This window comes from Macadamia integrifolia, chromosome 4, assembly GCF_013358625.1.
Source record: "Macadamia integrifolia cultivar HAES 741 chromosome 4, SCU_Mint_v3, whole genome shotgun sequence".
NCBI lineage: Eukaryota > Viridiplantae > Streptophyta > Magnoliopsida > Proteales > Proteaceae > Macadamia > Macadamia integrifolia.
In genome coordinates this window covers 29,884,653-29,898,244 of record NC_056560.1, presented here as the reverse complement: position 1 = coordinate 29,898,244, position 13,592 = coordinate 29,884,653, and the positions used below count along the sequence as shown (strand labels likewise).

The 13,592-nt window shown below is 38.4% G+C and overlaps 2 protein-coding genes across 6 annotated transcripts; one reads left to right on the top strand and one right to left on the bottom strand.

Moving 5' to 3' along the window:
* Positions 1–1,044: 1,044 nt before the first annotated feature.
* LOC122076885 (serine/threonine protein phosphatase 2A 57 kDa regulatory subunit B' kappa isoform-like) lies at positions 1,045–5,967 on the top strand. 5 transcript variants are annotated; one of them, XM_042642497.1, is made up of 3 exons: positions 1,045–1,378; positions 1,489–2,855; positions 5,297–5,967. In XM_042642497.1, exons 2-3 carry the CDS (start codon positions 1,701–1,703, stop codon positions 5,651–5,653), a joined length of 1,512 nt encoding a protein of 503 aa, XP_042498431.1. In that variant the 5' UTR covers positions 1,045–1,378; positions 1,489–1,700; the 3' UTR covers positions 5,654–5,967. The 5 variants fall into 5 exon arrangements, with proteins under 5 accessions (XP_042498431.1, XP_042498432.1, XP_042498428.1 ...); XM_042642498.1 differs by having other exon boundaries at positions 1,477–2,855; XM_042642494.1 differs by having other exon boundaries at positions 1,045–1,407; positions 1,633–2,855.
* A 5,946-nt stretch (positions 5,968–11,913) lies between these two features.
* Positions 11,914–13,374, bottom strand: LOC122075138 (aspartic proteinase CDR1-like). The gene has a single exon (XM_042640050.1). The coding sequence runs from the start codon at positions 13,325–13,327 to the stop codon at positions 12,116–12,118; it is 1,212 nt and encodes a 403-aa protein (XP_042495984.1). The 5' UTR covers positions 13,328–13,374; the 3' UTR covers positions 11,914–12,115.
* Between the last annotated feature and the right edge of the window lie 218 nt (positions 13,375–13,592).

The window sequence follows — 13,592 nt, the reverse complement described above, 5'->3', positions numbered from 1 at the left end:
CAAAACCATTCTGTCACCCTCTTATTTTGCACTCCTTATATAGTTTGTTGAAAGAACCTACTACCAAAATTAATATATTCCAAACAATTTTTACTTAGAGTATCATATATATATATATATATATATATTTATTTATAATTTAGACATTTATTTTTAAATAATTAAATCAAATTAAACTTATATTTTTTTTAAACCATTAACAGTATGAACCATAATGCAACCTAGAAAATCCACACATGGCAATATTTCCTTTCCCAACATCTAGTGAGATATACATATATATAACTATATTTTAATATTTACAATTACAAATCTTAACTCAACAATTATTAATTTTCTTCTTCTACAAAAAACAATCATTATTTTCTTAATTAACAAATTCCAGCTATTGGGGGAGGGAGATTGTTTCTTTCCCGTTTTATTCATACACGGTTGTGTATATATATGATCAACATCTCAACCGTTTGATAAGAATCGAATTTAGAACAATGCTCAACAAACCGTCCAAAATATCGACGGCATAGATTGTTTCCATTTCATGAAAGGCCTTCAATCCACGCCGTCGTTATCGACATGTGAGTTGGAAAGGCATTCACCACCTACCACATATGGTGAGCACCGACAAAAGCCTCTGTTCTATCACATCACTCATAGTGGGCCTATTGGGCTTGTAGGCCTATTGGGCCTCCAGGCTCTACTCTTTCCAGTCTGCCTTTCTCTCTGTCTCTGTCTCTGTCTGAGAAGATCTCTGAACGACCATGCAGGCCGCCTCTGCCACCGGATTACATTAACAGCGATATCACAACGACAATATGACATAACACCCCCGCGCATGGTAGACAAGACATGTAATTTTTTTTTATATATATTTTAAATATTATTATTTATTTTTTTCAAAATTTTCAAAATTTAAAAAAAAGGTTTCTAATTATTTATAACAATTTCTACTTTCCAGTTTATAGTTTCTCGTTACTACCCCACCCACTAGATGACCAAACACTTTTTACTTTAATTTTTATATATTATTTTTTGTTTTTATTTATTTTCTGGTTCGTAACGTACCTGTATTTCTCAGAAATCGCCACCTCTTGTTTTTTCTTCAATCGAGGGGAAGGAAACACTTATTGATCTCTTTCATGGAGGTGGAGCTGCTTAGATGCTCTGAATATTCAAAGCTCCTTCAGAAATCTATGCGGATGAACTGGACAATCTCTCCCTCTGCTCCCATCTCACTCTTACCTCTTCTTCTTCTTCCTTCACCTCACTTGTATTCTTCTTGAATCCTTGGAAAATCTGGGTTTCAGAGACGAACATAGCTGCTGGATTCATGTCTGAGATTTGTGTCTAGCCTTTACGAGAGTTAACTTTTTCTTCCAAGGTGATCTCGTCTCGAGGAGCAAAATACAGGTTCTTATAATTTCTTTACTCATCTTCTTCTATTGGGCAAAATCTGATCTTCCTTTCTTGCTGTTGTAGCTGTGATCTTAGGTTTCTTCAATAGTTTCATGCGTGCCATTTAGATCTATCTCGGGATTTTGCTTCTGTTTTCCGTTTGGCAGTAAAGATCTTGTCTTTTTATGAACTGATTTGGCTATTTAGAGTGACCAACATTTAGGGCTTCTTTCGACCTAGGTTTTTCCTTTATGAAATCGATCGCCATGGGCTTGATCTAGTTTTCCTCTGCGACCAACGTTGCCGCCATGTTTAAGCAATTCCTCAACAAATTCCCTCGGAAGTCACCGAAATCTGATGTTGTTGATTCTGGCGGTGGCATTTCCGGTAATAATGTTATCGCCTCTGGGAATGGGATCCAAAGAACAAACAGCGGGACTGCTGTTACTGGACGATCAAATTCTATAAAGCGGATGTCTTCGGCTGTTTTCCCGGCGAGCATGGTGGCTGGAATTGAACCTCTTCTATCCTTCAAAGATGTTCCGAATGCGGAAAGGCAGAATCTGTTCATCAGTAAGTTGAACCTCTGCTGTGTGGTTTTTGATTTCAATGACCCGAATAAGGACACTGTAGAGAAAGATCTGAAACGCGAGACTTTGATGGATATCGTAGAGTTTGTTGCTTCTGGATCAGCTAAGTTTACAGAGCCAGCAATTGCTGCAATATGTAAAATGTGCGCAGTCAATCTCTTTAGGGTATTTCCTCCTAACTACCGGTCCAATATGACTGGTGGTGAGACGGATGATGATGAACCCATGTTTGATCCTGCTTGGTCACATTTACAGATTGTGTATGACTTATTGCTTCGATTTGTCACGTCTACTTCTCTCGATTCGAAGGTAGCAAAGAAGTACATTAATCATTCGTTTATTCTGAGATTGCTTGATCTCTTTGATTCTGAGGATCCTAGAGAACGTGATTGCTTGAAAACAATTCTGCATAGGATTTATGGGAAGTTTATGGTTCACAGGCCTTACATACGCAAGGCTGTAAGCAATATCTTTTATCGTTTTGTCTTTGAAACAGAACGGCACAATGGGATTGCTGAGCTGTTGGAGATTTTTGGCAGTGTAATTAGTGGGTTTGCGTTACCACTGAAGGAGGAACACAAGATGTTTTTGTGGAGGGCTTTGATTCCTCTGCATAAGCCAAAGTCTGTGGGTATTTACCTTCAGCAGTTGTCGTACTGCCTCACACAATTTATAGAGAAAGAACCAAAGTTGACGATTACTGTAATCAAGGGATTGTTAAAGTACTGGCCAGTAACGAATAGTCAGAAGGAAGTCATGTTCTTGAGTGAGTTGGAAGAGGTTTTGGAAGCTACCAACATGGCAGAATTCCAGAAGATTATGATTCCTTTGTTCCGCCGGATTGGTTCTTGCCTTAACAGCCCCCATTTCCAGGTGTGTGTCCTATGCCTTTATTTTTTGGTGTATTTTTGTTTTTATGTTTGTGTTTTTGGAGTGTGTTAATAGGCCTTAATATTCTAGTGTGATTAACTTGACTACAAAAATGTGGCCTGTTGAACTTTCCAAAATGATTCTTACAATATAGTGTTAATAGGCTTTTTGATCTCAATGGTCTACTTGGAATTGCATTGGCTCCTTAGAAAATTGTATGATCCTGGTAGAATAAGTTGTGTCTTACAAGCAATGAATATTTTGAACAGTTGAAATTATATTAGCTATTATGCTGCCTTCATTGAGAAGCTTGATCCAGTTTTTCTGTGACCAAATTGTCTTTCCTCTGTTGTTAGTCATAACACTTTGGACTTGCTTCTTTCACATGTGGTGAGAAATTGATTTCTTTGCCAAATTTCTCCACACAGTTATAAGAATTATAACTGAAATCAACTGAAGCCCTGTCCTTGCTAATCAAGTTGGTTATGAGAATTATGTATTGCCAGTCATTAAAATTCAAGTTTCAGGATCTGTGTTAGAAGCATTGTTCAAAGAGTCAGATTGGAATAAGTCATGAACGCACTTAGATCTTCATTTTTTTTTCCCTTCTTTTAGTTAGTAAAATAGCAGAAAATCAATGAAACTTACCTCTTGTAGCAAGATGTGCAAGACTTTTGAACCCAAAACTCCAAAACATAAAGATCTAGGGAAGTATTTTCCTTTTCATCCTGATTTTATTTTTTAGGGTTTCATCTGATTCTAACCGATTTCGATCCATTTTGTATCGGAATTGATGGAGGCCGATCCCTTGTCTGGTTATGGGTTTTTAAAAAAGTCAGGCAATCACTATTTTGAATATTTCCTGCGAACATGATAATCCATCCCCATCCTTTGCCTGATGATGCAGATAAAATAAGGGTAGGAGTTAGGAAACAGGGTTTAGTTTATTAGTTAGTTTAACTTGAGAGTCCTAGTTAGAATAGGACCTTTTTCAAGTCTTTTATTGGTCAATGAAGTAGCTAGGTTCATTAGTAGTTGGTTTAAGCTGTTTCTAGTCATGTTAGGAGTCATATTTTGAGAGTTTAGATATATCTATGTAGCCACTAGCCAGCCAGTCAGGCGCACAAGTTTTTGAAGTATAGCTTTCAATTTTATGAAACTTTACTGATTTGAATTCAGTGGTTTCTAATGTGGATTTAGTAGTATACTTGGTGGATCCTAGCCTTGTCCTCTCTCTTTCTTTCTATATTTTATCAAGATCAGAGGTCGGAATTTTCTGTTCTGTATACCCTGTGGCATATCAGATTTTTGTTCTAGGTTCAATTTTATTCTTTTGCAAATAGCATACAAGTTACTGTTATGTTTTGACTCTAAACTGAGGTTTGAGATTATGTTACATTGTTTTCTTGAGTTCTATTATCAGTAATGAGATTTCCAATCTATTGGCAGTGGTTGTAGTTATGCTATTCTTTCCCCTAGTAGCACTAGGACTCTTCAAAATCTCTTTATTCTGTTGTCAGGTTTAGCCCAGATTCTGCAGGCCAATTCTGTTAGTAGAATAGATTATTCGACTAAAGTCTTGGTCTGTTCTAAGAACCCTATGTTCTGTTATTGAAGTTCTCCAAATTCTGGTTTTGCTTCTGTGTTTCTCGATCCTATTGTGAGCTAGTTTTCTTCTCTGGAAAGTTTGGACAGACAGTGCGAAAGTAGTGGGGAGATTACAAGAGCATGGGAATGTTCAGTTAGAATTTGAATTGTGCTGTGTTCTGTAATGCTTTCCTGTTTTGTCTTTTTTTCCTTTATTTTAGTTCTCCTGTATCATGTTGGGTGCTCTGAACTGTCACTTTTTCTTTTATAGTACTGGAATATGGTTTTTGCGTGACAATGTTTCAGATGAGAGAGGTAATTTTGTGTTGATCAAATCATTGATCAACTGTGATCACTGAATAGCATTGCCGGAATGTTCCTGTGTGTGTTGTGTCTGTTGATTGGTTATTTGGTTATCTCACAACTTTAGCCATTGTTATCAAGCCCATGGATTCTGACATCCTTTTCACTGGGACTTCCTAAATGATTCAAAGTTCCACTGTAGTAGGCATTAATTTTAATGACCAGTGAGATCTATTAATATTTCTCAATAATAATGCACTCATTTTGTTGGCTTGTCTGATAATCCAGAAGAATGTTTAAGTTGGGTTTAGTCATTAATTTGGTTTGCTTTCATGTAATACGGAATATGAGATCATCTAGATGGTATCTATGATCCATGCACCTATATGTGGTTGATTGATTTCGGTGCATGTGCATTTGAATACAGTATTGCAGGTAGATTTTCTCTTAATTAATGCTGATAAGGTGTCTAGTCAGCTTGTTATTGTGTCATTTTACCTGCATTTGTTTTTTCTTTATTTCATTTTCGCTCAACTTCTTTTTTCCCCTTCCAGGTAGCGGAAAGGGCCCTCGTTTTGTGGAACAATGATCACGTTGTCGGTTTGATTGCACACAATCAGCAGGTGATCCTGCCTCTCATCTACCCAGCATTAGAGAAGAACATACGGAACCACTGGAACCAGGCAGTTCTCAACCTAACCATAAATGTGAAGAAAATGTTCTCAGAGATGGATGAAGAGCTGGTCATATATTGCCAAAGCAAGTATGAGGAGGAAGAAGTGAAGCAAACAGCAGCAGCAGAGAAGAGGAGGGTGACATGGGAGCGTCTCGAGAGAGTTGCCAGTGTGCAACCTGTGACTGGAAATACAGCAGTTCTGATAACACCTACAGCAACTGCTATTACATGCTAAATTTAATTAAGCAGGTCTCTTTCCCCCTTTTTTTTTTCTTCAATGTCTGTGCTTGCTCCCTTTTGTTTTTTTAAATTTCTGGGCAGCGAGATGAAATGTAGTAAAACATGTTGACAGGGTTGGCTTTTGGGGGGGTTGATTTGGGTTTAGGGGGTTGTTCCTTGAATGGATGAAAGTGGTGCTTGAGTGCCTGGATTCCAAAATCAGCAGTGGCAAAGAGCTTGGCTGTACTGGATATGATTGATGGCACTTTAAAACTCACTTGTACTAACAACTTATTCATTCCTGGTCGAGGGTGTGCTTGTAACTCTGCACTGGCATTGTCTATTTTTTTGCTTTTGTTCGACTCTGTTTAAAAAGCAGAGTCGGATCGGTTCAATGGGATCAGAATAGGCTGTGACTGATCTCAATTCTTCCTCATTTGAATCGGCGTCGCTGTACAGCTTTTTGAGGAATCCGCCTGTTCCTGGCTGATTCCAGCAGCTTCTGTATTGATTCCTGCTGGACCCGATTCAAGGCTGATTGTGGATTTTAAAACCCTGGATGGTCTAGTCTTCAGCAGCTCTTGGGGCAATAATTTGGATGCTTTGAGTCAGGACTTGGGACCATAATACTCTCAAATTATTGCATGAATATCTGCATCTAATGTTTATAACAACTATAACAGTCAAACCTATGTAACACAAAGAACATCCATGTGAGAACATAGAGACAACAGAAAAGGAAAAATTGACATCCACGTAAGCATAGAATTAAGAACAGATTTGGTTGATACTGGTTGGATAGATGGTATGGTAACATTGATCTTGATAAAGCTTGGAAGGTCTAGCTGGTCTAAATTGTGAAACCTTGTGAACTGATGATGCCCTCGTATGTGCAGACCTGATTGTTGATTGCATATAAGATTCTGAATTAATTAATAGGGAATGAGTTCCTTCTCCGACTGCATAGTGTACGTTAATACTTCTAGTGTATCTCTTTTCACTCATTATAGTGGTAAATATGTCATTTCATAGGAGAGGAAAGAGCTTAACACTCAAAAGGCACTAGTGTATGTTATGCAGCTGGTACCGTTCTTTTTTCTATACTATTATTAGAGAAAAGAAGCTTGAAAGGCAGCGTGGCCTTGGTGCCCGGGCACAGGAGGGGTGTAATGACCACCCCACCCTTCAAGAAAAGGGGAGATCCCACCCCTATTGTTGCTCCCATTGGCCCACACATTAGGTAGGGGCTATGCTGCCTTTCAGGGAATCCTCTCCCCTCTCTCTCCCTCATTATATTTGACAATCATTCCTTGTAAGTCATAACCATAAATTTTGGAAAAGAGTTTCTTTCCACTACACCCTTGTGTCTATCTCTCTCTCCTTATAAAATGACATTCGTGCCCGCATAGATTGAACTAAAAAAGGGGCTCTAATTGGGTGTCACACCCCTCTAATTGGGTCTCACACAGGCATATGAACCATGCTCTCGGACAAAGAACATTTTTTCTAAAATTTTATAGGAAGTGGGCTTCCAATTGCACCAGTTTGAGGGGAATTTTCCATGCCACACCAATAGTGACATGGAGAACAGTCCCATTCACATGGGACCTACATTGTTGAGGCAGGAGAGAGAAAACAACGACAAAAAAAGAAAAAATTTCTTATGTAAGAGAGCAATAGTAGACTAGCCGGCATCTTGTGAAACTTCTTCTATAAGAGGGTCATTGAATGGAAGAGGTAGATTTCAAGCTTCTAAAAAGGGTGATGAACAAGATGAAGGGATTTTTGTTTTCTAAAAGAATCCCATGCACCTAATAATAAGAGTCTTAGACTGGACTAAAAGGCAAGCCCCAAATCACCTACCTTTGGCTTGTGGTCTAGAATCCAGAACCAACAGAAGAAAAAAAGGAAAGATAGATGGTTGAGAATTCTAAGCTTTGTTCCACTGGACTGTTATCAGTGGATGATGACTTATGTATATCCAGGTGAGTGCCAGGGTTCTTGATTTTGGTCTCTGTTCATAACAAGATAAGTGATACGTTTAAACAAATGTACAAGATCGTTTGTTTATGATAAAAATAAGCGAGAAAAAGGGATTTATATACATTAATTGAATTTTTTTTCCATTAAAAAAAAAAAAGAAGATGATTATTGTTATTAAATGAATAAACATGTAGGAATTAACTAAAGGATATGGTCAACATTTTTAAACATCATCTAGGGTCACACTAGGAAAAGTTATTTAAATCACCCACAGGCTTAAGAGCCATGAGCTTCCAATTTGGAATTCAGGTCCAAAATGCCCAATCAGGAACCCATTGAAGAGCACCTGAAACGGTATATCCTTGATCCTTAAAAATTTTAAGGTCTGTAAAGATAAAACTAATCAAAATCCATTTCCAAGTGATTAGGTAAGTGAGAATCAATGTCAACAAGAGTGAGAACTAGTAAAGAAGAAGCATGAGATGAGAAACATGATATATTTAGTTTAGAGGAGCCTTCTTCACTACGCAATACCTCTAACAGTAGGAACTATCTTTTCTCATATTCTAAGAAAATGACTTTTCCATTCATTTCTGGTTTCTCAACAACCCATCCTGAAATTCTTGAATTTCCTTATCGGTCTCAGAAGAGAGAGAGAGCAGAGTATAAACACCACCAACGATTCTACAATCAGATCGATACCTGCAACGAAGATCAGAGAAGACACCCACAAGGGTCCCCCCCCCCCCCTTTCTCTCCCCATAAAAACCCATCTTTTCTAGCCCTTCTTTCCTTCCAATTCTGCTTTTGAAGTCTCCATTTGTGTGAGTGTTTGTGAGAAACAGAAGAGGTCAAATGGATGCACCAACGTTACAAGAGATGTCATACATGGAGCACGTCTGGAAACGCCATGAGGAGAGGGGCTGCTTCTACGCTTGGTTTGCTCTCTCTCTCTCTGTTTTTCAATTTCTTTTGCCATCATTCTTTGAGTATAAACTTTCTGAAAAAGAAAAAGAAAAGATGATCCTATAGAATTCCTGAGCGTTTTGACTCAGATAAAGATTAAAAAAAAAAAAAAAAAGAAGAAGTGGGGTTGGGGTGGTGGGGGTTGGCTTAGTTTACAGGAAAAGAAAATAACCTGAGAATCTGATAGTGGCAGAAAGGAAAGACAATGGAGATGGGAAGTCACAGAGACAAGCCCAACTCTAATTATAAAAGAAGGGATTAACGTAGCTAGTCTTCTTTGTTGTTGGGCTTGGTGGGTTATTGATGGAAAGCTAAATACAAAGAGGATTAATATGCATGTGTGTGTATGTTGTGTGTGATTTGGGCAGTTTGTTCGCACTGTGTTGCTGCTTCTGCTGCTTTGAGACTTGCGAATGCTGCTTGGAGATGCTCTGTTGCTGCTGCCCTTAACAGAATAAAGGCTCACAAACCTTTCTGCTTCAACATATGTGTTGAGATCTTTGATGGGATAACAGTAATTTTCAGTATTATTAGTTGGAATTTAGGATGTTTATAATTAAAATAAAGGGGGTTTTAGAATCACGACATGTATGATTTGCTTCCTTTTTTTCTGTGAATTATTATTATCACAAGGGTGTGTGCCGGTGAATGGACAGATGATGTGTCCATTCTGATAATTGGATAGAGGATATGGTCTAGATTAACCATATATCAAATTTCAAAGTCTAATTCAATCAATGGTGAAGGATTGCCAAGCTATGTATAGCCTGCATCCTCTCACAGGGAAGGATAAATGACTATCCCGCTCCCCATGACCAATGCCCTGGCCCCCTCCTCTCATTGGCTCCCACTTTGGTGTGAGATGCATGCAATCGGGTTGCAATCTTTCCCCTTCAATCAAATATCCCTTTTTGTATTCATATGTATCTCACGTATGCTTATGCATGTGTAATAATAATTTGGATATTAGTGTGTATCCCCACCCACCCACACACAACACTAAGTGAGAATAGACTTACCTAAATCGAAGAATTTTTTTTTGTAAAAGAATAGCTCAAATTTATCGTGTGATTCTTCTTTCCTCGTCGTTTATTTGTGGTGTTACCACGAAGAGGGCAACACCAATGGTGTTGTAAAGGAAAGTGTATGAAATGTTTGTTATCACTTCTCTGAAGGGATTCCAAGGAAATTTTGATTCTCCAACAGGATGGCAATTTGAAAAAAGAATTATTCTTGAGGATTGGTTCTTTAGTTTTCTTTTGATGCCTTTCAAGAATGTTTTCCCAAAAAAAATAAAAAAATTAAATAAATTGTGGAATACCCTCCCTAGAAAATAAAAAATGAAAAATAGACAATCTCACTATATTCAGCACAAGGTATCGGAAGTAAAGGCAAACTTGTTTTTCTAGGCTGCTTGCTTGGAGAGGGTTTTTAAGGGGAGCTATCCATTTCTGCTATTAGAGGGCGGGCCTCAAATGTTGTTCCATTGCAACCTAGTGATTACTAGTGGTCATGAATTTGAGTTAAGAAACAGACTGCGAATCAGTGGTAAGACTTGATGGGATCTTCGTGCATTGAGTACCCCCTTATATCTCGATGCATACTTAGGGGTTATGTTTTAAAAAGAAGCGGGGAAAAAAAATGCTGAAAATGTGCCATTAACGAGTAAACTAAGAATTTTAAAAAGCCTTCCTACCAAAAAGAAAGTTCTTAAAAAAGCCATGAAAGAAGGAAAGCTTTCTCTATTGGAGGAATAAGAAAAAGAAATTCTGTAGGAGAGTTTGGGAATATATAGGTTAAGATTAGGATAATGACAGAAAATTGAGTGGGGGGAGTGGATCTAAGCTAGTATAACCTAGGTGAGGGACTGAGAGGCATCTCCTTTATGTCAAAGATGTAGAACCCTCATCACCATAGCCATTTTAGACTGGCCCAGATGGAACTCTGCAGGGAACTCTTTTCTTCACAGTGGGGAGAAGAAGAGTATGCTATTTGTGGGGAATTGACCTTATTCCTATTTATTTCTTCAGCATCATATTCTCTACTCCTAATTTCTGTATTAGTCCATTAATGGGAACCTTCTCTCCAAGTTGGAGAAAATATCCTACCATGGCTCACAAAGGTACAAGCTTTGGAGGAACCTTGTGTGTGATTGATGGATGTATGTATAACCTCTTTGGCATCACATTCTGGTTCCAATTTATTGAGATCTTGCCTTATCTTCCTAGGAATGATCCGAAAATTAGCATCCATGAAAGGCCAAGATGAATGGCACTAGCCCATAATAACACTTTTCTTGGCCTAGGCAATCTTCCTGCACTTTCTGAGTGCAATAATGAATAGTGAAACCAAACTTCAAGAAAAACCATGGCATGAGCAATAAATCAAGGACCGAGTTTTCCTTTAGCCAATGGCACGGAAGAAGGGAGAATCCCTTGACCAAGGACTTCGAATTGTCTTGGAAGGATACTATACAACATTGGGGATTAATTTCAAACCATTTGTAAATATTCTTGGCCTGAGATCTGCTCACATCCACCGACGAAAAGCTCCAAAGAACAACTTGTCTTAAGGAAAAAATATTAATCTTCATGAGTAAGGAGTCATGTACACAGCTAATATTTCTGTTCTAATATTTCGAAGGATAGATGATGATCTACATTTTCTACACATCATCTCAATTCTCATCCATATAGTCCATCATATATGGATTTTTCTTATATTTTCAACAATCCAACTATTGTCAAATTATGATTTTCTCAGTTTTATGTTCTCAATATTGCAATTGAAATTTGTCACATGACTAGAGGCTGATATCGCTAATAAGTCCACTAAGTTTCTCTGTCAAGCAGCCACAGGGCAAAACAAGGACTGTGGACACAGGTTCCATGTGTCGGGAGAGATTATTCTCCCTCACTGATTGCGGGTTCAAAACTTGGAAACAGCATCTTCTGCAAAACCGAAGCAGGGGTAAGGCTGCATATATTTGCCCCTCCCAGACCCCATAGTAGTGAGAGCCTCGTGCATTGGATTGTTGTTTACTCAAATGTTTTGTGAATTTCCAAAACTAGGACTTTTTTATGATGTTTTCTTATTTCCTTTTGTATGATGAGAACTGTTCACAGTTCCACAGATAAAAAAAAAAAAGTTTTTCAAGTAAGTAATTGAGAAATTTAACACATGATTTGTTAAATATTTAGAGAATATACCTTTTTATGATTTCAAAGCTGCCATAATCTAGCACTAGAAAAAAATTACCATAATCTGGGCCTGAATGTGACTTGAGACCCTTATCAGTACCACTAAGATAGAATTAATTATGCCAAATTCAAATCATATAATTCTTGGCATTCAAATTTATACTCTATTTTTTGTTTGGTATAACAAATTTATACTCAGTAAGTGATATGTAAATCAAGCCAGATCATAACCCACATTTGTCTACAGCACCAGAACACATATGTTCTGGTGCCATAATCTAGCACCAGAACAAATTTGTCTACAGCTTTTAGACAAAAGGAAGTCAAATCTACTTAATTTCTGAAATTGGAGAACAATCAACATACTTAAAAGAAATCACCTTATTTACCAGATCATAACCCACATTGTATCCCTGCTGGATCAAATTTCCAATAATGGTGATGCCAGTATCAGAGGTAGGAGCCATGGTTAAGCAGAAGATCTCTTCATTCACTTGCCTGAAAAAAGTCCAATACTGAGCTTCCAACTCTGCATTGTTCTTAAAATGGAACTTAATGGTTGGAAATCCTGTCATGTCCCTACTCACAGTCCCTCCATAACACATATCATATCCACTAAACTCAGCTGTTTGTAATGACCTTTTGGACAATAAGCTCTCCAATTTCTCCCTTAGCTTATGGTAAGCATAAATGGCAAGATAAGTGAATGTCGAGCCTGTATCGATGACCGTACCACCTCCACCACTGTTCTGTTTACGCTCAAATGTTGCCGGCAGGATCTCAAGCCTCTGTTGACCCACACTGATGCCCTCTAAGGTTATATAGTAGTGGTGGGTAGAGTCATCACTCATGGGTATTGTGGAACCATCAATCTGTACACTATCACCCAAAACCAAATTGCCTACTTGGGTTGGGTCAGTGGCATTGTTGAAGCAGTAAGAGAATTTGGCTTGATTGCCAAGTTGAGAGGCTAAGGAGAAATTTCCAGGGCCAAGGCCTAATACTCCATTGCCATCATAGAAGTTATTGTCATTTCCACAGCCAAAGATGACATTTGAAAGCTTCGAAACGTAATCTTCGGCGTCGAAGGTTAGGAGTTCCTGGGCGAGATTGCCTTTCGAGTAGGACTTGCCTCCATAGACAATGGTGTAAGGAAGTTGGTCTGTTTGGTTGAATGTGGATGAGTTGGATGGGATATAGTATGTGCCAACCTGTGGAAAGCAGGGATGGCAAGGGAAGCATTGGACCCAGAAGAGATTGCTGCCTGTGTCCATCGCTGCTAGGACTTCAACTGGTGGGGTACCCATTGAGAACTTGGCAAGGTAAAGCATGGCTGCAGGATCAGGTTGTAAACCCTTTCTGATATCAACATTGACTTCAATTTGAGGCTTTTCAGACGGAGAGGGAACAAAATTGGGGTTGTTGAATGGGGTGGTGAGAGGATTGCTGGGGACAAGTTCTGCATAGAAGGTGGTGGCTGTGGTGAAGGCAATGAAGTTGGTGATTAAGAGTAGGAAGAGAGCTTGCAGTAACACTGCCATGGCCAGTGTTTTCAAAGATCTAACTCAACTGAAAGAGAGGGGCAGGCCATTTGATATCATATATTGGTAGAATGGTTGGCACCTTAACTTCATAAGGCAACTTATATCACTACAGTTGGCCTATGATCCACATACCCACTGGGGGCTCCCTCTTTATTTATTTGCTTTCCATCTTTGACACGGAAACCAAAAGAGATATCTATCCACCCTTAATTGTAAAGGCACTTTTGATATTTTTAGTGACTTTTTTTTAATTGATACGATT

What these genes read in the sequence shown, in the direction of transcription:
- LOC122075138 (XM_042640050.1), bottom strand. Translation starts at nt 13,327, where the DNA reads ATGGCAGTGTTACTGCAAGCTCTCTTCCTACTCTTAATCACCAACTTC.
- LOC122076885 (XM_042642497.1), top strand. Translation starts at nt 1,701, where the DNA reads ATGTTTAAGCAATTCCTCAACAAATTCCCTCGGAAGTCACCGAAATCT. An exon ending in TTAACAGCCCCCATTTCCAG is followed by an intron (nt 2,856 to 5,296) that starts GTGTGTGTCCTA and finishes TTCCCCTTCCAG; the next exon opens with GTAGCGGAAAGGGCCCTCGT.